The sequence below is a fragment of the Mastigoproctus giganteus genome, chromosome 3 (assembly GCF_048544385.1).
Source record: "Mastigoproctus giganteus isolate SK-2022 chromosome 3, ASM4854438v1, whole genome shotgun sequence".
Lineage (NCBI taxonomy): Eukaryota > Metazoa > Arthropoda > Arachnida > Uropygi > Thelyphonidae > Mastigoproctus > Mastigoproctus giganteus.
In genome coordinates this window covers 80993604-81020582 of record NC_143577.1, presented here as the reverse complement: position 1 = coordinate 81020582, position 26979 = coordinate 80993604, and the positions used below count along the sequence as shown (strand labels likewise).

At 38.5% G+C, this 26979-nt stretch overlaps 1 protein-coding gene across 1 annotated transcript in view; it reads left to right on the top strand.

The window, feature by feature from the left end:
* Positions 1-15460, top strand: part of LOC150088111 (sodium-coupled monocarboxylate transporter 1-like) — a 55353-nt gene extending 39893 nt beyond the window's left edge. The window contains exon 14 of the mRNA XM_090370026.1: positions 15305-15460. Within this exon, the coding sequence (XP_090226152.1) occupies positions 15305-15460 (156 nt within the window). The remainder of the gene's footprint in view (positions 1-15304) is intronic.
* Positions 15461-26979: the final 11519 nt, after the last annotated feature.

Here is a 26979-nt window from a genome sequence, read left to right as displayed (position 1 = left end):
ACTGCTAAGTTCTAATATTTCTAAGAAAACTCATAAATGGTCACGTGGAATGTTTTGCTACTTTATTTTTTGTTCTTTTCTTTTTCCTCTTTTGCAATTTCGCTACTCGTAAAGAGGCGTGTGAAAAACAACTTTAAAGTATGGTCCTAATTTGCTTAGACTAGTCATTTTCTTCGTAATATAAGAAAAATCTTCATTTTCTTTGTTTATAAAAGTCTTTTGCCGAAGATTAACTGAACATTAATCACAGTGACGAGAGCTCTAGCCTTTCAGTTATTTATATTACATCAGGAAACACATGTTACTCTTTCTACTCCAAGGCCTTCTGGTGGCACATAACTGCAATTTCAATGAGTAATTCACATAATTACCTCTCCACAAAAGGAACACCTTTCAAGCTTTCATCCTTCCTGGATTCTCTTACAATCTCGACGTGCTTTAATACTCGTCTCTCCATTTTTACTAACACAATTACAGTTTCTGCTTTTCTGTTGAGTACATTCTTAATCGGATTGTCAAAGTGTGTTACAATACTAGATCGCAGGCCAGTTTTAATACTCGTACTCGATTTTTTTTCTCTAGATCAGTGAAACACTATTTCTAAAAGAGCCTTTCAGAAATAGATCTCAGATATGCGAAGTATTTATTGGCATGTTAAACTATTCCGATTTGATTAAGTCAGAAATTAGGGAACAATTTCCTTCTTCGCTGGACGATCTTTTTTTTTTTTTTTCCGTTGTCTGATGCACTTTTTAACAATCTTCAAAACTAGTAATATTATTTCTCGAAAAATACCCTACACAATTTGTAGAACCGTTGCTGGTCTGAAAAGCTATTTGGATACTGTTCACATTAAAACTGCTCGGGAAATACTTGTGCTTCTCCTACAAAAAGAAATATCAACCATATTCAGGTTTCCGGTTTCCAAAACTACAGATAATCTTCTACAAAAGTTTAATTAATCCCTGGGAACGTGATAAATATCAGAAAAACGAGCGAATTGTTGATTAAACCGATGAATTTCAGGAAAAGCACTGTTATAAGTTAGCAAAATTACCCAATTCTTCCGTTGTTCCGGTTTCGTGTTCCACAAACTGACCTACTTTCAGCAACAGTTTCCAAAAAGCGGAGTCATCCTTTTCAGCCGCAAGAATAAATCTCTTACTCTCGGAAATACCACAAACGAAAGGATGTTCGTGAATTTTGAAGTGATTTTAATCTCGTCAGCTAGGAGAAATAAACAAAGAAACTTCGGGGAAAAAAAACTTTTCTTCTCTGTAACTTCAGAAATATTTCAGCTTCACTTTCGTGAAATATTTGTATTTCTTTCATTTATACGACATTTGGCCAAGCTAAGTTTGCTCTTTATTATTTCAAGGGCCCTGTTTATAAAATAGGCTATTTTAACTAGTAATTTCCACATTTACTGTGTGTGTTAATAGTGAATTTAAGTTTTTGATATAACATTGAGAAAAATGTAACATTATAACGCTTCTTCTATCAAAAATATGGCAATGTTGCTATGTTAGCAACTTCTTAAATTAACTGCAATCGTACTGACCAAACTGACAAGATGTCCAAATATTTGCCATTAGATTGATGATGTAACACGAAATTATTTACTTATCTGATAGACTATCACTCTAGCAGATAAGTAAATAGCAATTATTTTACTAAGATTTATACTTTGTGATATCGACAGACATCGAGAAATCAAGATACTTCAACAGTACGTTTCCCAACATTTTCATGCTTGGGTTTTCGCCAGGCTATACTATAGCATGAGTGCCGAATCGTCTCGAGTTATTGTAGAATTATCATTCATATATACTATCCAAATTGAAATACAATTCAAACCACTTGTCTGAAAATGAACAAACAGACGAATTGCCTCCTTTTATTGTGAATGAAAATTGAACATCGTAAAAGAAACTGAAGATGTTATTATTATTTGAAAGCTATTGGCGCAGGAGCAGCTTAGGCTATAAAGGGCCTAGCCTGGTAGGAGAATTTCGTATATCAGCATTTTTTCCACTTTCCTTGTAGTATATGGCAGAACCAAGATTCTGCTATATATATATATTTGCGTAGCTTCTCTATAAATGGTATACTATTAATTTTATATGTTTTGAAAGTATCCAGTTAACTTAAGGAAGAAGAAAACTTCGGTAATATTTGGCCGGTCATCTAAAATTGTTTTAAGCATTAGGTTGTTTTGTTTATTCATTATTGATTGAAAGGCTCTTTGACGTTCTCTATGAAATTTTGGACAGTTCAACATGAAGTCATGTATAGTCAGCGGAACTTGACAGTTTTGGCATTGAGGGGAGGGGGAGTCTTCACCTCTGAGTAGGTAAGAGTGAGTCATATGTGCATGCCCGATTCGCAATCGAACGAGGATCACTTATTCCTGTCTATTCGATCGGAAGCTAGTAAGTCACGGTCGAAGTGTTTCTTTAATTAGACGAAGTTTGTTGTTAGTCTGATCTAGACAGTGTTGTTCCCATTGTTTTATATTGCTTTGGTGGATCAAGGACTTGTAATCTGTATATGGTATTGTGTGAAAGGCATAATCAGATGTGGAAGCTTATTTTGCTGCTTTGTCTGCTCTTTCGTTTCCAGTTATTACTGTGTAGCTGGGATCCAGCAGAATCTGATATTGTGATTTCTTTGTAATAGCTTTGATACTGAAAATTGGATATGTTGTAGGATTGGGTGTCCTTTGGTATTTGCGTTCTGCAAGGCAGTAACAGAGCTAAGCGAGTCCGTGAAAATAATGCTGTTTGCTATCTGTTTATGTTTGATTTGGTTTATAGCCATTGAAATGGCTTGTAATTCGGCAGTAAAAATACTGCATTCTTTTGGGAGTTGTTGGATGAAGGTACGATCCTCAAAATGAATTGCAGCTCCTACACAAGTCTCTGATTTAGACCCATCTGTATATATGAAAGTGTGATGTGGATATTGTTCTTTGCATGCTGCATATAACTGCTGGTAGTTTTTTCTTGATAGAGTGTTTTTCCCCCAGGTTTGAAAATACATATCATATATGGGTTGAACTATGCGCCATGGTGGAATGGTCCTTGTAATTGCAGTAGCTACGTTGTCATAATCAAGCTCTCGGTTTAGTAGTAAATCTTTCGGACTGATGTTGGCAGGTCGATTCATCCGTGGATGGGCTTGGTATATGCTTTCCCAGTTATATGAAAACAGAAAATCTCTATTTGGATGATCACTGATAGATTTTATCTTGACAGCATAGTGTAATAACAAGTTCTGTCGTCTAAGCTGTAATGAAGGTTCGTGGGCTTCTGCATAAAGGCTTTGTATAGATGAAGTTCGAAACGCCCCGACTACTATACGGAGTGCACTGTTGTGTATGGGGTCTAACCATCTCAAAGCACGGTTTCGCCGAGTCGTAAATAGCTGCTCCATAATCTAGTTTGGCACGAACTATATAGATCGAGAAAGTTTGAAAAGTGTATATCGATCTGCTCCCCAAGTTGTTGCGGAAAGAACTCTGATAATGTTTAATTTCTTTAAGCAAGAAAGCCTGAGTTGTTTAATATCCAAGAGAAGTCCTAAAAATCTTATGCTTGGTACTACTGGGATAATATGTCCGTCAAGTTTCAATTCAGGATCAGGGTGTAGGTTTAGTTTTCTACAGAAGTGTATACATGCAGTTTTTTGTGTGGAAATCCGGAAGCCATTTGTTTGAGCCCATTTGCTTATTGTTCCTTGTAGCTGCCGTTCTATACTTCGCATATTCTGAGAGTGATAGGAAATGCTGAAATCGTCAACGTATAAAGCTGCGTCAACGATTCTCGGAATGTGCTCGGTTCTTGTATTTATTTTAATAGCAAAAATGTAGTTCTAAGCACAGACCCCTGAGGCACGCCTTCGTCTTGGATGAAAACCTTTGAAAGGATTGTCTGCAGCCTAACTTGGAATGTCCTGTGTTGCAAGAAATTTTGGATATATTTAGGAAGATGTTCACGTAAACCAAGGAGGTATAGGTTTTGGAGGATTCCATAATGCCATGCCGTAGGTCTAGTGTTGAGCGATTTTTCCTGAAACCATGCTGTGCCGGGTCGAGAAGATTATTACTGTTCAAATACCACATTAAACGAGCGTTGATGATTTTTTCCATAACTTTGCCTAGGCAACTTGGTAAAGTAATTGGACGTAGTTGCGTGGATTAGAAAGATCCTTTCCCGGTTTTGGGAAAGTCAGAATTATTGCATGATGCTAACTATTTTGGAACTGGTTTTCTAGGAAGATTTTGTTATACAGTTCAAGTAATGCCATTTGGGATTGGTGGTCAAGTTCCTTTATCATCATGTAGTGGAATTTGGTCTAGTCCTACAGCGCTTTGCTTTGGCGACAGAGCTGTTTTTAATTCATGAAAAGTTAACGGAAGGTTGTACTGTTCATTTCTTGTGGAAAAATTCAGTTTGTGTTTTCCATTCTTGCCTTGTATATTTGAAAACTAGAGTATATGATGTGGTTGCTGATGTTTTGGCAAAGGTTTCGCCCAGTGCATTGGCTATTTCTGAAGGCTGTGCGGTTATTTGTCCATTCCAGTTTAGGATTGGAGGTGGATTAATCTGGTATCTGCCATTCATTTTGCTGATTTTATTCCAGACAGTTTGAGATGGTGTGGAATTTGTTAAAGTGGATGCAAATTTTATCCAGGATGCTTTACTACTGGCTCTTCTAACATATCTGGCTTGCGCTCGTGCCGTTTTGAATAATACTAGGTTCTCTGTGGTGGGACATCTGAAATTATTCCAGGTTTTATTTCTCTCTCTCTCTCTCTCTCTCTCTCTCTCTCTCTCTTAGCGTGTAAACATTCTTCATTCCACCATGATTTTGGATGTGTTGGAAGGTGTGATGTTTTTGGAATAGTCTGCTCAGCAGCTTGGATTAGTTTATTTGGTGCATATTGTACTGCTGCATCTAACGGTTTTTGCTTGATAATATCTGCATCTAATTTTGCAATGGATTTATACTTTTCCCAATCCGCTTCATTTACTTTCCATCTGGAATTTCTACGTGACTGACATGTGGTTCCTGATATCATAGTAATGATTATTGGATAGTGATCGCTGCTGAGAGGATCTCTGTGTACAGACCAATCAAGTATTGGAAATAATGTTGGAGAGCATAATGATAGGTCGATAGCTGTTCTGTTTCCCGATGGAAGATGCGTGTACGTATGTGTGCCGTCATTCAACAGGGTTAAGTCATTCTGTTCTATCCATTTTTCGATCTGTTTTCCTCTCCGATCCACGGCTGTGTTACCCCACACAGAACTGTGTCCGTTGAGGTCTCCCAGTATACAGAAGGGTGGAGGTAACTGAGTTAGTATATCTTCTAAGTCTTGTTGTTGTAATTCTTGGTTTGGGTGAACATAAATTGTTATAATGGTTATGAGAGATTTAATGGCTATTCGTACTGCAACCGCCTCAAGGGTTGTGTTTAGTGGAAGAACTTGGGAAGGAATATGTGAATTTACCAAAACTGCCACACCACCATGGATCGTGCCGCCTGTTACTCTCTCTTTACGGTATGCGATATAGTTCTTTACTGTGGGAGAGTCTTGAGGTCTGAGATATGTTTCTTGCAAAGACACAGCGGGGTATGCTGTGCAATCAGATCATATATATCATGTATATTAGTGCGGAAACCTCTGAAGTTCAATTGAATTATAATCCCCATTATTTGGTTTTGGAGAAAGTGTCAGACTGTTTCTTAGATGTTGCTTTAAGCTTTTCAAGTTTATGTTTTTCCTTTGAAAAATATGGTTTGCCGGTATCCATCTCTTCTTCCGCAAAAATCTCTAGTACTGATTCCTCTGCTTGATTGGTCACTTCTGTATCCATTTGTTCCGTTGGCTTCTGATATTACGTTTTTCTGTGGCTTTTGTTTCTGAGTTTTTTGCATTGGGAGGTACAGATAGTGGTGTGTTTGTGACTTTCTCTTTTTGTTTTGGCTGGGATGTGATAAGTAGACCTCGTACCCAGTCTGAAATAGACTTATTTGGAGGAATCGTGAAATCTGTTTGGGTCTCTATTGTACGCCGATTCTTTATGACCTTTGCATAGGAAGGTCTGTTTAAAATAGTCGGGAGTACAGTTCTCTTAACTTCTTGGTATGTGGCAGAGTGTTCTACTTTATATCGTTGAATCTGCTTTTCTCTTTTCCAGAATTCGCAGTTCTTAGAATAGGCGGAATGGTCCCCCCCCCTCTTACAGTTTGGACACATCGGTTTGTCGGCTGGACAGTTCTGATTGGTATGATCTTGAGATACACAGTTGGAACAGATAGCAACTCCACGGCATGCCATTTGTGAATGACCATACTTTGGCATTTAAAGCAGCGGAGAGGATTCGGAATGTATGGTCTGATGTTACAATTTAGGTATCTGGCCTTCACTGATGTAGGTGGTTTGGGAGTGTCAAAGGTCAGTATGAGATTTCTAGTTGGAGTAAGTATACCATCTCTAGTAACTTTAATCCTTCTCACAGCTATGACACCTTGATCATCTAGCTCATTTTTAATTTCTTCTTCTGAGACACTAATAAGGTCCCATTCAGAAATTACTCCTTTTGATGTATTTAGGCTATTATGGAGAGAGACTGCTACTGGGATCCCTCCAAAAGTTCTCATCTGAAGCAGTCTTTCTGCATGTTTTGCATTGGCTGTCTCGACTAAAATGTCGCCTGATTTCAGTCTCTTGACATTTTTTGGTGTTCCAGCTACACTTTCTAGACATTTTTGGATTATAAATGACGACAGTTTTCCCAATGGCTGTTCTGATGTTGAATGAAGGACTAGAAAGGTAGGTGCATGAAGCGATGTTATGTCCTTTTTTTGTCTTTTGGTAACATTCGTCTCATTATCCTCATTTTTCCGACTCAAAGGAGTCGGATCTTTGGGATTTGTAGTTTTGTTATTTGGATCATTCATGTTTGTTCCTTTTAGTCCTGGGTTTGTTTGTTTGTTTGGTTTTTAGGAGCATTAGCAACTAAGGCCATATTGCTCCGGGAATATGCGGTGGTCATTCCCTGACCTTTCCGCATCCTCCGTATTTGGTGGTGACGGGCTCGAACCCCGGTCTAATCAAGAAGCGTGTGCTACGCACTGCTGCTCCTTCCCACCTGGCTACGGAGGCGCCCACTTAGTCCTGGGAGTGAGAGATTTTCCTCCCAGGTTTCCGGCCCCGCCGCAAGGAGGCAGGAGCGGTGCCACCTAAGTGACCAAGCGGAAGTTGATTAGTAGAACTAGAAAATAAATAAAAGGAAGGCGCCTTTCCTTTCTTAGGATCCTTTGTGCCGATACCTTTCAGCAACTATATATATACAATAGAGAATTTGCTTTAAACTCTATAAATGTGTATCACTATCACTTTAGAAATCGCAGAGATATCGCTTGATCACTAGAAACGCTTGGCACTCGGGGCCGAATCTGAAGAAATGAGGGATGGTTGTGAAAGTAAAATATGTAACAGAAGCGAAAGTTATGTCAAGAACTGGAGTGCTTTTCATTACTCTTTAACCAGAGAAAGTGGTCATGTTTTTAAAAGTATCATATGGTTGCGAAATCTGCGGCCTGTTACAAATCAGAAATGAGAATCGAATAGTGTTGCTTTTTTAAATGCCACTAAAAACAAAACTATCAAAAAATTACGGTGAAGATGTGTTCGTAAGAATCGATGGAAACATGTACGAATAGTATAGTAATGCAATGAATCGCTGCTGATCACAGAAAAGTGTCACCACTTTACTCTAAAAGAGAGATTTCAGAAAAATTTTCACGTTTGTTTTTAAAAAATGGAACACGATGTATTCGGATAAATATGGTATTTATATGAAAGAGATCAAGGCTCTAACAACATTTACTACTGCTATTCGCAATGAAAAATAAAGGTGAGAATTCTCCACCTTTACCAGTCACTATGTTCTATTAACGCTGGAGACACATTATGGCTAACCTTCCAACATAAGTCACTATATTGTTCAGTGCTAAGTGACCCAAGTACCATAGGACTATCAACTCAAAAAAAAAAAAAAAAGCGATCCAACCTCCAAATGGCATCTCTATTGCAAATTATGACAGAAATATGGGCTAGAATAGTGATACGCCCTCCCATGTTCGCAATCCGATATTCTTCTCATTTAAGCGACCTGACCCTTCTTATGACCTACGTACGCCCAATTTATTTTTAAGCTAATAGGTCATAAGTGTTTATATTATTTGAGCGTCCAAAGGATTGAAGGACACTAATCTAGAACACAGGTGCCCTCCAAACAGGCCTCACTTGGTCTAGGGTTTATCAACATTACAATTAATAGTTGAAATCGGATTCGCAGATTTTATTCGTGTTCTGTTATAATCCTTATGATCAAAATGTAGTGCTAAGAAGTGATTATTTAAAATTAAACTAGTTTTAAATACGATACAGACATGCCAACATCTAATACGAATTATCGAATATTAACCCTATTGAAATGCAAAGAATATTAACTAATACTTTAGATACCATGGAATAGTTGTCGATTTATCCATTAGATTATATGGAATAGTACTGCATTTGTTAAACAGCCACAATTTCTCTAGTTGAAGAGGAAGCAGACTTATTTGAAACAAGCTTCATTTTACAGAAATCTAGATATACACGAGTATTATTGCGCTATGATCAAGTACGCCACTATAATTTATTATAAGAGCATCATGTTTCGAACAATTTCAATATTCGCAAGAATACAGAAGCCCGAGTATAGCAATGAATCTAGTCTGTTTTAACGCGGTTTCCAGAAACAGAATTATCTCAGCACAGTGCAAGAGTAAACTTTCACCCTTGAAATGTTATTCCCGCAACGAAACAACTCTATTGAAATAACACTAGGTTACTTCAATGGAGTCGAGTATCACTTCCTGTTTTATTAACGTTTATCTCTGTCAATGGAATGTTCTGTTTCCACGAATCCTTTAGGAGCGTTTTCATATTTGGTATTTATTCTATTATCTGTTGCTTGATTCGTGAAGTGCAAATGTCAGAAGCAGTTTAAGTTGAAATGCGTTTGGGAATGAATGAAGTGAAGCGAGATAAAGTAAAATAAATGTGAATAAAATATAAAATTAATTAAAATTTAGGGAATCTGTAATGTCTAATGCAATAAGTGAAAATAAGGATACTCAGTAAACAAAATGGTACTTAAACAACTAATCATAAAAATAAACGAAAAGTTCAAGCGAGTTCTAGATAATATTGTTTAAAGTATCATTTTAAAATGATGACTTTAAAGTATGGGTTCTGGTACCTTAAAATGAATTTGGATGCTACCAACAAAGTTTATCCAGTTGGTAACAGGCCCAGCTGCGATCACTGCTTCAAAATGTTCTCCGATAGCAGCTGTTCTTTAGTCACACAGACCTATCCATCGTTTAATGCAAACCTCTCTCTCACACTCACACACATATCTCCTTACACCTAAATATGTGCAGTATAAGAAGGCATATAAAATAGCACTCCTTCACCACTACATTTTGGCCTGGTAGTGGTGAAGGAGTGCTCCCACCTCTCCCAATAGAAAATTGGGAGAGGTGGGAGCTCAGCCAGCTACGACGGTTAATTTTATTCCCCTGCTATGGAAATTGTGGGTCCTTTCCATAAATAGTCATTTTTGCCTTATCATCCTCCTCTAAAATAGACTAGCTACAGCACAAAATGAAAAGATACATTCACATTATAACGGTTTATATAACGTAAATAATGTTTATATGATCTAAAATGATCATGTTGTTGTTATTCGGTTTTTAGGAGCATTAGCAACTAAGGCCATATTGCTCCGGGATATGCGGTGGTCATTCCCTGACCTTTCCGCGTCCTCCGTATTTGGTGGTGACGGTCTCGAACCCCGGTCTAATCAAGAAGCGTGTGCTGCGCACTGCTGCTACTTCCCACCTGGCTACGTAAAATGATCATGTAGTCTGTTGTCTGAGACAAGTAACACAAATGATCTCGGACTACACAATCTAATATATTAACAGTAGTCGCAGAAAGAGATTAGTGATTCTTATACTGCTTCTATTAGAACATGCAGCAGCCTGGAAAGAAAAGCTGTCGGGGATTTCAAAAGCTGCTGAGTAGTCCTCGTGGAACAAGCAAACGTATGGGCTGTGTTAGGGTTAACTAAGAGTAAAAACAGCTGCAGGTGCACACTAATCGTAATAGCACAGTAAATAAATTTGATATATTCGAAGTACTGTACTGATCACCAAATGCAGAGCGTTGGATATATCAGAGACACGTGTTACTCTGATATAAGGGATTTGGAATATGAGAAGTACAATGTGTACAGAAAGGACAGGAGGTGGAAGGAATTATGCTCTTTGTCAAGAAGAGCACAAAATCTAAGGCAGTGCATCCAGTGGACACAAAGTGGCCAGTGCAACGTTGAGTCAGTTTGGTATGACCTAAGCACCGGGAAAACAAATATGAGGGTAGGAGTGTGTTATGGACCTATAGACTGGGAGGATTATAACGAACTGTACACAAATATAGAGTGGACCAGTAAATCAGAATTTCTTATAATCAGTGAATGACTGGACCTTGTAGGTTGGTACCTTACACAGTAGCAAGACTTATGGGTTTACTGGATGATTTACAACAGCATATTAGAGGGGCAACAAGAGAAAGCAATACTCTTAGTCGGATTATCAGCAGTGACCCTTATGTAAGTATCTGCAGATAAAAATCCCACCAGGTGGCAGTGATCACATTGTACTGATGTTTAAAGGAAATGGCTTTTGCTTTCGAAAAGGTGATACAGTAGTCTCTCAGTTTACAAATTCTGTGCCATGAGACCAGCTAATGAAGTTACCAACGGCAAATTCTAAATTGGAAGCATTCAGGGATGGTATGGTTGTTTAAGGGCACAAAGGCAGCTGAGGCCAATATGTCACCATTCCGGGATGTTATCTTACAAGCTACTAGGTTTTTATACTAACTATGAGAGACAGTTCAAGGCACAGGCAATTATTTTCATGTCAGATGAACTGATAAGACGCGTGGCAGCGAAAAAAAAATGCATGGGATGCATATAAATTATCGGTGGTACAAATGCCTACAGTAGACATGAACTAGTCTGCACCCATGTCACAAAGAAGGTAGGCAACCTAAAGAAAATTATGAGAAGTTTCTTGAAAAGTAAATTACTTCTCATTTATGAAAACAGTAAATGAAAAAGGTAAACTGCAGCCATTATCAATCCACTGCAGTATGGAATCCTCCTTAACAATTCATGTTGAGGGAAATGGACCATAATCTGCCACGCTGGTCCAGATCGACCGTATTTACCAGTTAGGGATTCAAGTCCCTGACTACTAAAAGAGCGCGTGCTACAGCACTCCTGCTTCCGATCATTCGGCTACGGAGACTGTTTTTTATGAAAACAGTAGTCACTGGTTAAAGAGGCAAAGCAAGACCAACTAGGGAGGAACGCTGCTATACTGTAGTATAGAAAGTCCATATAAGAGTCCGTTATCGATAGTAGTACTCGTATACATACTCCCGCCTAAAAGTTTGGAATCAAGTTTCATTTTTCTTAATTTTTAAAGTTTTTAAAATAGGGCCAATTTGTTTACCAATTTTTATTAAAATATTTTCTATTATGTATAAAAACTAAGGGCTCTGGCTCACAATGCCAGAGCCCTTACTATAAGGTTGGGCTTTACAACCCCAGCTAGCTCAGTGTGATTTAATAACTTTTTCTTTGCTTTTCATCTTTCTACTTCTACCCGTTCGTATGCAAGGGTGATACGAACGTTCCTACTATCCTCCTTCTATCTCTATTTTTGTCTTTATTTACTTAACTACTCATTTTTCCCTTCCCTAACCCTATACCATGTGCTTGTACCAAATTATTAAATTCTTCTAATTTCCACAAAATTACAACATTAAAATCCTACATTTTAAAAAACACCTTTTCCCACTCTGAAAACACTTAACTATATTTTATTCTAGCTTGATCCTTATTTTTACCTTAATAATTGACACTGCGTTGAGACTACTTTGTCCATACTGTAAAAGTATGTACTAATTTCAAAATTTTGGCCTTTCACCTTCTACTACTATGGACAAGTATAGAAACGCAGTTCCTGATTCATGGTCAGATGTAGTCCCCTGATGAAATACCTGACCATGTATCAATATTTACTTCAGCTGAGATCAGATTCTGCATATTTGCCTTACCTGTATTCGACTTATCTAAATGTGCCCATCCATATCTGATGACAGCTTTACCACTTTTTATTTTATTTTACCTTATTATTAATAATTTTACTTTACAGTTCACTCACCTCCTATTGGTTTGTAATTCAGTTCATAATTTTCTTAATTCATTATAACTTTCAGGATATTAACATTCTTTCACCTTTTACAAATCTACTATAGTTCTACTGTCTTTTTTGTCTTTACCCTACTAGTCACTGGCACTTTGTGTACTTTTCACCTCCACCTATGCACACTATCTAATATATCTATTCATACATACTTATACACACTTGCCTACTGCTATGATTAAAGGGATGGTAGATTTGGAGAAGACAGTGGTTATAAATGGGCACTGCTGGGCTAATATTATTAGTGGAGTCCTCCAAGGTTCAAGAGTAGCACATTGTAGTTTTAGGGTGGCCGCTGAAAGACTGAAGGGTTTGAAAAAGTCATAACTTTTCATTTTTTATTTTCTTTTACAGGTTATAGAGCATCCCTTTGAGATTAAAATGAGGCCACTGAAAGACTGACCACCCTTTCAGAATCTTCTGAAGCGATGTTCTGGCGATGCCTAGTTGAGCAGAGCGACGACGGGTATAGGTATAGGTATATTTGGGTCTAACGGCTCCTGGGATTTCTCCCATCTCCGCATATGTACACTGTATCGGACAAGCCAGGGATTTAAAAGTATATGGGTCATGTGGTATGTAGCAAGTTGTGCCCTTGTTCATCCAGCCTGTTAGCCGCCGGGCCCCTAATGGGACCCGACGTTACCATACCTCGCCACGGGGAGGCCGACTGGGTGTTACCTGTATAGTACTCTGGCGGGTTCTGCCACCTACTTTCCTGGGATTTCAGTGGCTAGAACCTAAAAAAAAAAAAAAAAAAGTGCTGTTCGCGGTTAGTTATTTAGATGCTTGCGAGGGGCTATACGCTGAAATAATATTTTCTATATGCCTAAATGGATCGGGCAGGAAATTTTGATGTACTTAAATTTGGACGCGTAGGGCTGAAAACACTGTGAAAGTCAACAGTGAAGGGGGTGGGGAGACTGAAGACTGGAGGGAAGGAAAGGAAGTAAGGGGCCGATAGAGAGGATGGCCCCGCAATTTCAGTGGAGCAGGCCCGTGCTCCACCAGAGGGAAGAGATTTGGGGAAGGGAAGGAGTGGGGCAAAGCCCCCTCTCCCCACGGGAAGGGAAAGAAAGCACCGTTCAAGAGAGAAACAGTGTATGTTGAGTCATATGACAACCTTGGATGTCCTTTAGTCCAGGTGCTCAACAAGGCAAGATGGGGTTCTTCTGGTCTTCTGTGGTGTCTTTGAACAAGCTGAGTCAGAGTCTTAGTTGTGTTTCCATTGAGGGATGGCTGTTGTCTCGTGATTGATATTGTCCTATTCATGGATTTGTGAACTTTTGGAACACCTCCACTCAAGGGAAAGGGAGGGTCCGTTGTCTTTTGAACAGATTTTGCGCAAAAAGTGTGAATGCTTTGTAGGTCTCTTCCTCTTGTAGAACGATGTTCTCCTGGTTTCGAAGAAGCGAGTGAACCTTGGTGTATAGTTGACATCTGAGGTCCTCGTATTGGTCACACTCGTATACCAGGTGCTCCCAGGACTCCTCCTCCTGTCCACAGGAGCACCGCGGAGTAGCTGAGATTCCAAAGTCATATAGCCTCTTATAGCGACGATGGGTAGAAGCAGATGGATCTTCAAGGACACTCTGCCGTACAGCTTCCACCGCTGCGTCAGTGCGCTTAGGACCTCTTCCCGGAAGATCGCCGACTGATCCAGTTCTTTCAAACCGGGCGATTAGGTTCCGAATCATGTTATCGCCAGGACTTTAAAATGTTGACTTTAAAATTTCTCTGAGTTTCAATAATTGATCTTTCACTGGAACAGAAAAACCCAACGAGTTTTACTCGTTGCTGGACATCATACGTAGCCATTTTAATCTCCAAGGGATGTTCTATAACCTGTAAAAAAAGAAAATAAAAAAAAGATTAAAAATGAACAAGTTATGACTTTTTCAAACCCGTCAGTCTTTCAGTGGCCACCCATGACAAAGTTTGCATATGATACTAGGATTGGTAGTATAGTTAATTACATTAATCAGGGTATGCTACTGCCACAAGATCTAGACAAATTAGAAGTGGGCTGAGAAGTGGCAATTAAAATTAATATTGCCAAATGCAAGGTACTTCATATGGAGTGCAGTAATCCCATATTAACGTACCAGCTGTGTGATACCACACTCAAGGCAGTGGACAATAAAAAGACCTGGGAATAATTGTTCATTCAGATATGAAGTTCTGAGAGTGCAAAATGGTTGCTAGGACGGCTCATGGGGTTTTGTCATATACAGGAATTTTTCCAGCAGGGATAAGGAGGTGATTATCCTATTGTATAAGTCAATGGTAAGACCACACCTTGAGTCCTGCATACAGGTCTGCAAGCCTCATTTTAAGAACGAGGTGGATTGTTGGACCAGGTGTAGGAAAAAGTAACATGATTGGTGAGGGGAGCAATTGGGTGCTCTTACCAGGAAAAGCTTCAGTTTCGCAAACCGCAACGTCTGGAGACTAGGCACCTGAGAGGAGATCTGATTGAAGTGTTTAAGGCCTTGAATGGATTGAGTAAGCTAAATGCTTACGGAATCCTCCTCTTTCTCAGAGTACACACACATGAGGGGCATAAATTCAAACTGAGGAAGGATTGTTGCAGGTCGGATGTGGCTGATTGTTGGAATAAACTTCCATCTAGTGTTGTAGTTTGAGTAAATTCAAAGGCCTAGATAAATTATTAGAGGAGATGGACAGGTTAAATGAATGGGAAACGTTTTTTTTTTTTTTTTATTTGGCTGATGCTGAATAAACTTGCTTTTTTGCATCATTTGCAGCTGCTACTATTAATAATAATCCCAATTGAATTCTATAAAATGGTCACGCGTATTGTGTATGTGCTTATTAGTAAAAATATTTCTGAATTATCAATTATAATAAAATAAAATATTTTCTTTTGTTTTAGGTAACCTCCATTAAAGTGTTTGAGAACGGAGAGGTCATCAGCGACAAAAAGAGAGGAAAATCTACTTCACAGAGCAGCCTGAATAATGTGGCGTTCATGTCCGAACTTCCAAGAATCAAAAGCGAAAGCAATATAAAAGAAACTAATGTCAACTAACAACCTCTGGAAAGGATATGACGAATACTACGAAGAATCTACTCTTTTATCAAGCGTGCCATTTTATTAGCCTGTCTGGGTACGGTCGATTTACCATTAGCGAACAAAACGGGAGTGTCGGCAGATGACTCGATTTTTAGTTCGGCACACGTGAACTGCATCGTATACCCCGAACTAACTGCGTGCAGTTTAGCTAACTTCGTCGCTAAAGCCTTACATTTATATAACGGAGAAAAGCGTTTGTATTGTTCAGTTTATTTATCGGACCCGGTGGTGATATGGAAATGCATTAGCTCTACTATTTGTCACATACAGAATCTTCAATTCGACCTCACTTCCACTTGTAGATAACAAAAAGGAAGTCGAAGGGGGTGGGAAGCTACTACAGAGGCACTGAAGCAACAACTACATTAGTGTACGCGTAAAAAGTTGCATCATACTGTTTCTTCACTTTTGCTTCCCGCAATTAAAATTAATAAACATGAAAGCTGGTGAGTGGGGATCCCCGATGAGAGGGATCCTAAATTATATCCGTATAATTATGTAAATATTCCCCTCAGAACTCTAATGTCATGGCTCTAAGAGTTATAAGTTCATATTAGAGAGATGGAAAACACTATTCTGTTCAGTTCATGCTTGGTTCTATAAATGAAGACATAATATGCATTCAGCTATTCTTGTGCAGTTTCCTTTAAACAATTTTTTTTTTTTTTATGTGAACCCCAAACACGAGAGATATTAGTACCTATAGTACTTAGTACCGTGCTTGGGTTGGAGGTTGAGAAGACGAAAGAAGATATTTGTTGACATTGGACTTAACTTTGTAGATTGTAATTTTTAGGAAATACATATGAAGGAAGGTTGTTCCAGAAAACGGCAGTTGAATGAATAAATGAGGAAGATGAAAAGTTGGTTCTGTGAGTTTGAAGTTGGACAGTAAATGGATGTTGGCTGGTGGCGGCACGTGTTCGGACTGTTTTGAAAGAGAGAGCGGGAATTATAGAAGCCAATTCAGAAGAACAGTGCCCATGGAAGTATCTGTAGAAGAGGCATGCAGCAGAAACAGTACGTCTATGAGAAAGCGAGTGGAGAGACTCTTAGAGATGAATCATTAATTAACCTAATTGCCCTCCTCTGAATGGAATCAAGAAGCTTGAGAGGTTTTGGGGGCACCACTCCAGATGTGGGAACAATATTCCATGGTAGGGCTGATTTGCGATTTATACAGAGTGAGCAGCTGTTTGGAAAAAAAGTAACGCCGAGAGCGAAAGAGAAAACCAAGTTTTTTAGATGCAGAGGTAGCAATGTTTGTAATGTGCTTGTGCCAAGAGAGATTAGAAGTCAGGATAATCCCCAAAAGAGATATATCATTTTGCCTAGAAATCGGAGTGTCACTAAAGATAAGCATATGAGCAGAAGAATCCTTTTTGCGAGATATAAGACAAGTCTGAGTTTTAGAAGGGTTGAAATCAACTAGGTTGTCTTTGCCCCACTGGAGAATTACCTGAAGATCGGCATTTAAGGAATTGGTAGCAGATTTTCGAGAAGTTCAAGCTGATTGGGCAGGACAAGGTTTCTCAAAATGGACAGTGGAATGCAATGTGCTATCATTGGCAAAACTATGGATAGGATTTCCAGTCAATGGAAGAATGTCATTAATATACAAGAGGAAAAGAGTGGGGGAAAGAACTGAACCTTGGGGGAAACCGGCATTAGTGGAGAAGTTAGAAGACAGAGAGCCATCTACCATCATCCTCAGTGAGCGATCAGAGAGAAAACTGGATAACCAATTACTAAAAACAGTTGGCAAACCATAAGATGGAAGCTTGTTTAGAAGACCTTTATGCCAAACACGATCAAAAGCCTTTAAGATGTCAAGAGCATCTACCTGTGTTTCACCGAACCTTTCCATTGAATTAGTCCACAAATGGGTAACATAAACCAGAATATCACCAGTGGATCGACACTGGTTGGCGGTTAATTGATTTCTCCATTACTTTAGAAAAAGAGTAGAAGTAATTTCAATGGGACGATAATTGGATGGGAGGGATTTGTCACCCTTTTTAGGAACTGGCTGGATATGAGCAAATTTCCAAGCAGAAGGAAAAACACCTTTGGAATAAGAAAGTGAAAAAAGGCGGCAAAGAATAGGAGTAAGTTCAGGAGCACAGGTTTTGAGAACAAGTGGAGAAATACCATCAGGACCTGGAGCTTTCTTAGCATCAAGATTCATCAAAATCCTTCTGATATCCTTTTGACGGAAGACCACAGGAGGCATTGAATGGAGCGTGTTGGGAATGGTGGGAGGTGTTTTACCAAGTTCATTAATACATGAGCTGGAAGAAAAATGGTATGCTAGCAGGTCAGCTTTATCCTTGGCTGAAGTGACAACAGAACCATCTGGTTTGGACACAGGTGGGAGCAGATGGGCAAAAGTTGTGGCCAATAGCTTTGGCAAGAGACCAGAATGCTCGGCTACCATTAGGGCAAGAAGCAAGTTTTCTACTCTTAGCCTGTTCGAACTCTAATTTGGACTGTTTAATAACTGCTTTACAATTGTTGCGAGCTTTGGTGTAGGCAGAATATGAAACTGAAGAAGTAGAAACAAGCCAATTACGATATGCAACATTCTTCTCTTGAACAGGGTGATTGTAAATTGCTTTTCTTATGAAAGTCAATTTGATCATAGATCAAAACCTGGAGTTGCCACTTCAGACTACTTATTTCCGTATAAAATGCCTGGGATAAATTCTTCCATTCCTTGATGTGGTTTGAACTTAGGCCATTCCCAAACAGCTGGCCTGCGTTGTCACCTATTGCGCAAAAAGCCCATGATTCTAATTATGGTTCCCTTTTTAAAGAACTAAAAGAAGGAATGGTATCCTTACTGTCTTCTGATTGTAGAAAATAGCTTCAGAATTTTACTTTTCTGTAATATACCTGTCACCAGCCAGATTTTCTCTTCCGTCCCCTCTTCATAACACTTATTCACATTTGGCTAAATGAACATTGAAAGTTTGAGTACTATATCGCAAAATTAAATTGAAATTTCCCTACATAAATTCAGAATTCCACGGCATCGAAAAAGTTTGTTATCACGGTTTTTTTTTTTTTTTTTTTTTTTTGCAGTTAGTATTAGTATTAGTAACGGCCGCATGGTGCAAGAAAGCCTATGGCTTATGCTGCACCAGCCAAAAAAAAATAAAAAATAAAAATAAATCCGAACAAAACAATGATAAAAACAAAAAAATAAAAATAAATAACTAAATAATAATAATTAATAAAATAAAAAATAATAAAAAGGAAATTAAACCTATCATCCTATGTGCTTCCCTTACCCGAAAGTACTATCCAGATGACCTTTGAATTTCCCCAAACTCTCGGCCTCTACCACCCATGAAGGCAACTTATTCCAGTAATTTATAACTCGCTGGCTAAAATAGAACTTCCTGCAATCCAATCTAAACATTTCCCCCCGTAACTTGAATTTATGTCCCCTAGTTCTAGCATCATTTATAATCTTGAAAATTTTGTCCTCATTCATTTTACTGATGCCTCTCAGAGCTTAAACACCTCAATCAAATCTCCTCTAAGGTGTCTAGTTTCCAAACTCTGCAACCCACATATTCGAAGTCTTTCTTCATAAGGACGCCCTTTTGCCGATATCACCAGGCGAGTTACCCTTCTTTGCACCCTTTCAAGAAGCTCGATGTCTTTCTTTAGGTGCGGTCTCCATACTTGAACACAGTATTCCAAGTGTGGTCTAACATAAGCCTTATATAATGGGATTATCACGTCCCTATCTCTACTTGCAAAAGTTCGATAGATCATTGATAGGACACCATGGGCCTTCCTTGCAACCTGTTTACAATGCTCAGAGAATTTCATGTCTGACCGTATCGTAACACCCAAGTCCCTTTCCTCCAGTACTGGCTTTAGTTGAACTCCACCAAGTGAATACGTTTTTTTTGGGATTACTGTTTCCCAGGTGTAATACCTTACACTTTGTTGGATTAAAGCACAGCTGCCATTTTTCTGACCATTCCTGAAGTCTATCTAGGTCTCTCTGAAGAAGCTCAGCTTGACAGTGATCATTAACTACTCTCCCAATTTTAACATCATCTGCAAATTTAGACATCACGCCCTCTATCCCTTCATCAATGTCGTTTATGAAAATTAAAAACAACAGTGGTCCTAATACTGATCCTTGGGGAACCCCACTTCTTACATCAACCCAATCTGAGGAATAGCCATTTATCACAACCCTCTGCCTCCTGCCCTGAAGCCATCCTTCTATCCATCTAAGGATTTTCCCAGTGATTCCAACCTGTTTCAGCTTATAAAGCAACCGCTCATGTGGGACTGAGTCAAAAGCTTTGCTGAAATCTAAATAAACAATGTCGAAATTATTCCCTAAATCCAGCTCGTGAGTGACCCTTTCGAAATAGCGAACCAGATTTGTTAAACATGATTTTCCCTTTACGAAACCATGCTGAGTATCCTTGAGAATTTCAATTCGATCCAAATGATCCTGAATTCCACCCTTGATCATTGCCTCCATGATTTTCCCTACTACTGAAGTCAGACTGACAGGTCGATAATTTCCAACTTCACTTTTAGAGCCACCCTTATGTATGGGAGATACATTTGCACTTTTCCAATCCAAGGGAATCTCCCCAGAGTCTAATGATGCTCGCATAATTAGCCTCAATGGTTCAATGCACTCGCTTGCCGCCTCTCTTAAGATTATAGGGTATATTCCATCAACTCCCGGAGCCTTACTGGTCTGTAGGCTCGAAAGTTTTTTCATTAAATAATCTTGGGAAATTTCAATATCATTAATTACATATTTTTTAACTTCGCTCCCACAATTTCCCTTTGCCACAAAAGGCTTTTCATTTGTAAATATCGATGCAAAATAACAGTTAGTTACGCTTGCATGCAAACATTAATTTATGAATGATAAAGATGCTAACAACCCAATATAGGCATCCACTTCTCCAAGCCTGCCTAAGTAAAAAGCATATCGCACATTGATTTTGACAGCACCGCCATTACAAGGTAAATACAGTATTTTAATATTCTTTTAATATTCCAGCCTTACTTAAACTTCAATATAATTAAATAACATAAATAATGAAATTACATTTTGAAATGTAATTTCATTATATCTGAACTTACAGACCATACTGAACCTTACAGAACATATGAACCCACGAAAACAATAATTTAATTATGTAATAATTGCCAAGTGAGGTTTCTTTTATTATGAATCAGCTTTATTTACAGGGCTTTTAAAAACAAGGCAAATCCACTGGAAAAAACTTTCACTGATAAGTTGTCAAACTTAAGTGTTATCCATTATGATTTACAAATAAGAAGCATGACCAAGAACTTCGTAGATTGTATCAAAAACAATGTAATTTACCGAATATTCATGGCGCCATCTCCGATCATTTCCCTTAAAACAGCAAATCCATCGATTGTGGATTCAGGAGTTCCATAAGTTCATTCAAATCAGCTTATGGAGCTTCTAGTTCTTGATCCCACCCCATTTAAGTCATGGGATTTTTTATGGTTCCCCGAAATGTCATGAAATCTTCCTTTTCGGGGCAAAAATTCAGTTGAAATCTAAATTAAAAGTAAGTGGTGTTTTTTCTTTTATACTCTTATAGATCTGCAGAATATGGAAGGTGAGAGACCGTATTTCTCTTTGCCAGAAATTCGCACAATCAAGCCAGTGAGCAGGGTTGCTCGAATATCAAGAGAGACTTGATAGTATTTTTTTGACATCGATGGAACATTGTGCATGAAAAATTTGTTGGTCGGGTCAAACTGTCAATCAGAATTTCTAAAAAAGTTTTACAAAGGGTTTAGGAAGATTTTCTAAGAAAATTTCTAAAAACTGATGTACTGAAACTGACTACTGCTCTCTTCTCTAAATGCGTTACAATTCCAGAGTAATGTGGCTGTGGTTCCTCATCAAGATGTACTTTTAAATTTTCTAGGCACTAGACGAAGTATCCGTACAAGTCGCCCCCCCCCCAACAGAGTGACTTTCGAAAGAAAAAAAAAAAAACTTTTCTTTCAGAAAACCAATAATCTCCTTTAAAAATTGTAGCACAAAGGGGCCAGCTTTTACGTGTCTTTGTTCACTGCCGTGCTTATACGCTGCAGCTGATTGTTAGATTTAAGACATTTGCTACCTTGGAGCCATAGATAAAAAAATTAACTTCACAATACATATTCATTATCAACTTAAATATTATCCTTTTCCTATAATTTCCATTTAACTTTTATTTCGGGTGACGGATATAATATTAAAGAGTCGTGTTTAAATCGGATTACGGAATCAATGCACCAAAATGACAGTGGTTAGCCGAGGGTAGTTTAGTTATTTACACAGATGGCTGGAATGTGCTCATTAAAAAAAATCCCAGACTTCATAAGTAACTGTAAATTCGCTTGGTAGTACCTGAGAGACTCAGTTCCATTATAATGGCATGAAAGTATTGGGGGGGGGGGGAGGCCGTAATCTAACGATTTTCATGGAATGATATCCCTCGATTCCCTGCAACTCAAAATCCTATTATTCCAACAATGAGTAAGTTTATGAAGAGCCTACCGAACTGAAGAAAGAATCGTCCTTCTGTTTAAAATGCAGTTTACAGAATTAGCAGCACCATTCCCTAAAATGAAATGGCCTGAGCGATTACCTTTAACGTCCTCCGTAACAGTGTACACAAGTGGGTGGTTTCACCACGTCGCTCTTTTAGAAAAGTCAAGACAAATTATGAATTTGTCCCTCTACAAATTAGAGGGACAAATTATGAATTTCTCTAAAGATGGAAATTGACCCACACTGGATAAATTCTTAAAAGCTTCAATCGAAGCTATCATTAGTACGCAGGAGTGGGCCGTCCTAGGGTGATAGAGGTGTATTAACCCGGGCGCCACATTCCCTAGAACTCCCCTGTTAGCAAGTTTAGGGAAGAAATAGAAGTTCTTAAGAGATTTTCGGCTGGCACATCATGCAAAGCCTGTGGACACACATTTCTACAGTCATAATACACGATAAACTTACTTGTCAGTAGTGATTGGATATGCGCAAAGACAACCCGTAAGAAGTCAGTATAATTGCGTTTTCGTTATACTGGCTTCTCGATTTCGGCTTTCCTGTTTTTTCAAGAAAACACACCCGAATTCCCTAGTATGCACCCCCCTTGTTCGAGATACGGTGACTCAGCCAAGGTGTCAAAATGCACAAGTTCTTCCGGTCGAAAAGAAATTCAAGCAGTATTAAACATTTCACTTTTACTACACTCCGTGGAATATAGTAGCTATGCCACTTGTCACCCGTTTAGGAAGGTGCGAGTTTGATTCCATCACCATACTGGCTTTATTCTCGTCGGTGTAGCAAAATCAAATGGGCAAATCAAGCTACAGCAGAAATACTGGGATTTTTCTCCTAAAACTAGTTTTGCATTCATCAAAATAGTTAAACCAACCATGTAATGCAAGTCATAGGCACGATATGGCCCTACAAGGGCTAGGTTACCTTGAAGCAATAAATATATCATGCTAATTAAAAGCAACCGAATCGAATCCTGATTTTAATAATAATCTTTATTGAAATAGAAATACTATGAATCCTCGTTGTAAACTACCAAATGATCTTACATTAAAAATATACTTAATGGAATATCAATTGTGAGCGATCACGAGATAAAAACTACCCAGAACTAAGTGGGCTAATCATGCATAACTGAAATGCGTATTATGATCACCCCTAAAAGCGAAAACTGTTGTTTGCAAGGAATTGGAAAAAAAAGGAATAATTTGCCTATTCATCTATCAAAGTATTCCTACTTTTTAAGTGAAGAACAAAGCTTTATGTAAAACGTGTCTTACATGAAGGTTTGTCCTGTTGTTCACAATACGCACGACATCTTAGTTCACATTATGTGGGTTATGATTTCAGTATAGTATGTTCACTGGTCGATTTTCATGTCAGGCAGACTAAAAAGCTCGCCTGAAAATAACAAGCCGCTTCCAAATCCTTGCGGTAATAAATCACACTTCCCTAAATGACAGATTTTAGATCATGGAGGTTCATGCAGGAGACTGACGTGCTCTAACTTGTATCCTCCTCTTCCTAAAGCAGCCCAAGCATACTCAGTCGGTTTCAGGTCCGTAGACCTCGCTGGCCATTTCATCTGAACAATACAATATAATTTAATTTTGAAAGAAATCGACAAGAGGAATTTCATGTGCAAGAGCACTGTCAATCATGAATGATCAACTCAGGCCGGAAGAGGCCACTGAAAATCCTCGCATAGGGATCAAGGATCCAGTCCATTTCTTTTAAGCAGTAAAAATTTCTCTGTCCATAAATTAATATTCTGTGGTCGATTTGCCTGCTGTTTTTATGTACGATAAAATATAAAATTCACTGGAGAAAAAAAAATTGTGCAGCCTTCATCCAAGACGTCAAGATTCCTCTCTTGAATATGTGAGGCAGTTTCCTTTCCAGACTATCATATAATCCCACTATAGCGGTCCCTTTCCCCCCAGTCTACAATCTCCCCCCCACTCTACCTGCACGCAAGCGAATGCCCCACACAATCTAAATTAAACCATCTAAAATCACCTTCGCCCACTACTTGCGGCCTCTCATTCCTAGCGCATCCCTTCCACGCGAGCGCATAAAGGGTATATATATATATATATATATATATATATATATATATATATTTTTTTTTTTTTTTTTTAAGGTCCTAGCCACTGAAATCTCAGGAAATTTGCTGGTCTGCCTCCACGGGGCGAAAGTGGGGCAACGCGTTGGGCCTCAGTAGAGGTCCAGCGGCTAAATGACCAGATGAACAACGGTACACGACCCTACACATGTACAATATCCATATACTTTTGAATCTCTGGCATTTCCAGTAAACTGGCACACCCATCACAATGCAAGCAACGCGGAGATGGGGGAAACCCCTGGTGCCGCTTGACACTAAACACACTACACTTTATAGCGGTCCCTTTTCTTAATCTCCAAAAAAAATGAGCGCGCTTGTAAATTTTTCTGACATGACCTTGAATTTGCTTCAGCAATCCTTTCCTGTTTTGTAATTACCATAAGCTTTAAATTACAAATTTTAACACGTTTAAGCCTCTGGCCACCTTAGCATGTGACTATCCTGTCAACAGCAATCCGCTGCTCCCAACAGGTGTGCCGTATCATTACAAACTTAGACCCTCCTGCAACGTATTTTTTTATGTAACTTTCCCATGTTTTTGTTTTCCTTTCAGTCAAACCCACTACTCTTGAGTTTAGGTGCAGAAGGTGTAGCCGCACCTTCTGCACACCACTGGATGATACGTCACTGTTTGTTTGTTTGTTTGTTATTTGGATTTTAGGAGCATTAGCAACTAAGGCTCCGGGATATGCGGTGGTCGTTCCCTGACCTTTCCGCATCCTCCGTATTTGGTGGTGACGGGCTCGAACCCCGGTCTAATCAAGAAGCGTGTGCTACGCACTGCTGCTCCTTCCCACCTGGCTACGGAGGCGCCGATACGTCACTGAAAGCCCTGAACCTCATAAATGTCGCGTACATTTATTTAGTGTGTAAGCAGCCACGAAAAATTATGGCAACTTCAAGTGTCTTGTGTGTTAATACTGTACTGTACTAATATAGGCCAATCAATGTGGTGGTGAAGGTGTGATTTGATGTGTGTCTCGAGTGACAAGCAGCAGAGACTATGACCAGCTAGTTATCATCCCTAGCGTGTGGAACCAAGCTAAGGATCAACTGATCTGGCATGGGCATTTCTCGTACCAATCTAGCCAGGAAGTGTGTAAATGCGAAAAACAAAAGAAAAGATCAGAAATTCTTAGTTCTTTTGCTGAAAGTCCAGAGTTTTCTGAAACGAAGGGCACTATGTGCTCAATACAGAATGCGACGAAAGACGATTTATAGTTAGACAAATGACACAAGTTGGCTTCGACTCTTCTCCGAACGTTCCAAAAAGAAAACGTAATTAAATTTGATGCAATGTTCGAATTTACTCTTAAATGACATTAACACTTAATTTTATATGAATATCTGTATTCTATAGGTTTACTAATTCAAATAATATCGGTGAGGAGAATGTGGTCTTTGGCAATTCTACTTTTTTTGGGACAAAACGCAATCACACCTGAATGCAGTAGGAGAAATTCTCAAAGTAATCCGAAAATCCACGTATTTAGTTTTGCCAGCACAATTTAACAAACGCCGTAATTTTGTGTATAGCTAAATCATGCGGCGTGAAAAAGAATTGGAAAAGTTGAAGCAGTTTTAGGAAGTAGTTTTCCAACACTTGAGAAACGAGTTCTGGGATAGTTTCTTTAAACAGAATAATCCCTTGTTCGTTTAACCGCAACACATGTCAAAATGTAAAATACAAACATTTTAAAAAGTAACTTATTAAGCAGTAACTGTTTCAGTAACTTATTAAAAAGTAACTGTTTCAGCAGAATTTACTGAAGTCCTAATAAAAATCATACCAGCTTCCAAAATCGATCTCTCAACTTAAATGCTTTTATTTTTATCTCTATTTTTACTTAGAAGTAGTATTTAAGTGTGTCAGCATGTATAAAACTAAGGGGCAAACAACATAAAATTTCACTAGTACTGAAAGTAAACTACCTCCAGGGGCAGCTATAAGTACATAAGTGGCTGCCAACAGAACCCAATAAAATCTGTGTTGATTCTTCAAGTTTATTACCCAAATAGCTTCGTGCAACAGGCAGGAATGAACATATTGCATTTCGTTACAAATATGGAATAATACGTGCACACAAATAATCATCACTATGCAAAAATAAATACTCTGCGATCTAAGAAACGCCTCTGAAAGAAAAATGAGAAAAGTATTCGTAAATCAAGGGAAAAATATTAATAGCAAAATCCTCCAAAAAATAGGAACGTACCTCCAAGCACGGTTATATGACCATTAAAACTGCGACTATTTCAGTTGTCAGAGCACAATCTCATTACGTTATACGGTATGCAGTAGTTGAACTGAAATCAAATGCTTTGATTTAACTGTTCCTTGCGTGCTTTATTGCGCCATCATTACAACCTCCCCCCCCCCAAAAAAAAAGCTCACTTAAAACATCGAAGTATTATAAATGCTAACTAATAAGTTCTTACTAGAAATATAAAGATCATTCACAAGACCACATCAACAAAACGATATGGAGAAAAACAGTATGGAAGCAAGCATCTTCAACGAAATATTACAGCACACATTACCAAACCCGTCTGTGAAATACAGATGAACATAAAGAAGTTTATCAATATTCACACGTACTGCATTTTTTAAAACTCAGGACAACCAGAGAAATTTATGTCTGCAATAAGTCGCTTTATGGGGCACATTTTTAATATGCATATTCTGTACATACCGTAGTTATTCTTTAAACTGTTACTAGTTTTCATTGTATTTTAGTAAACAAAGTATAAATAAAATAA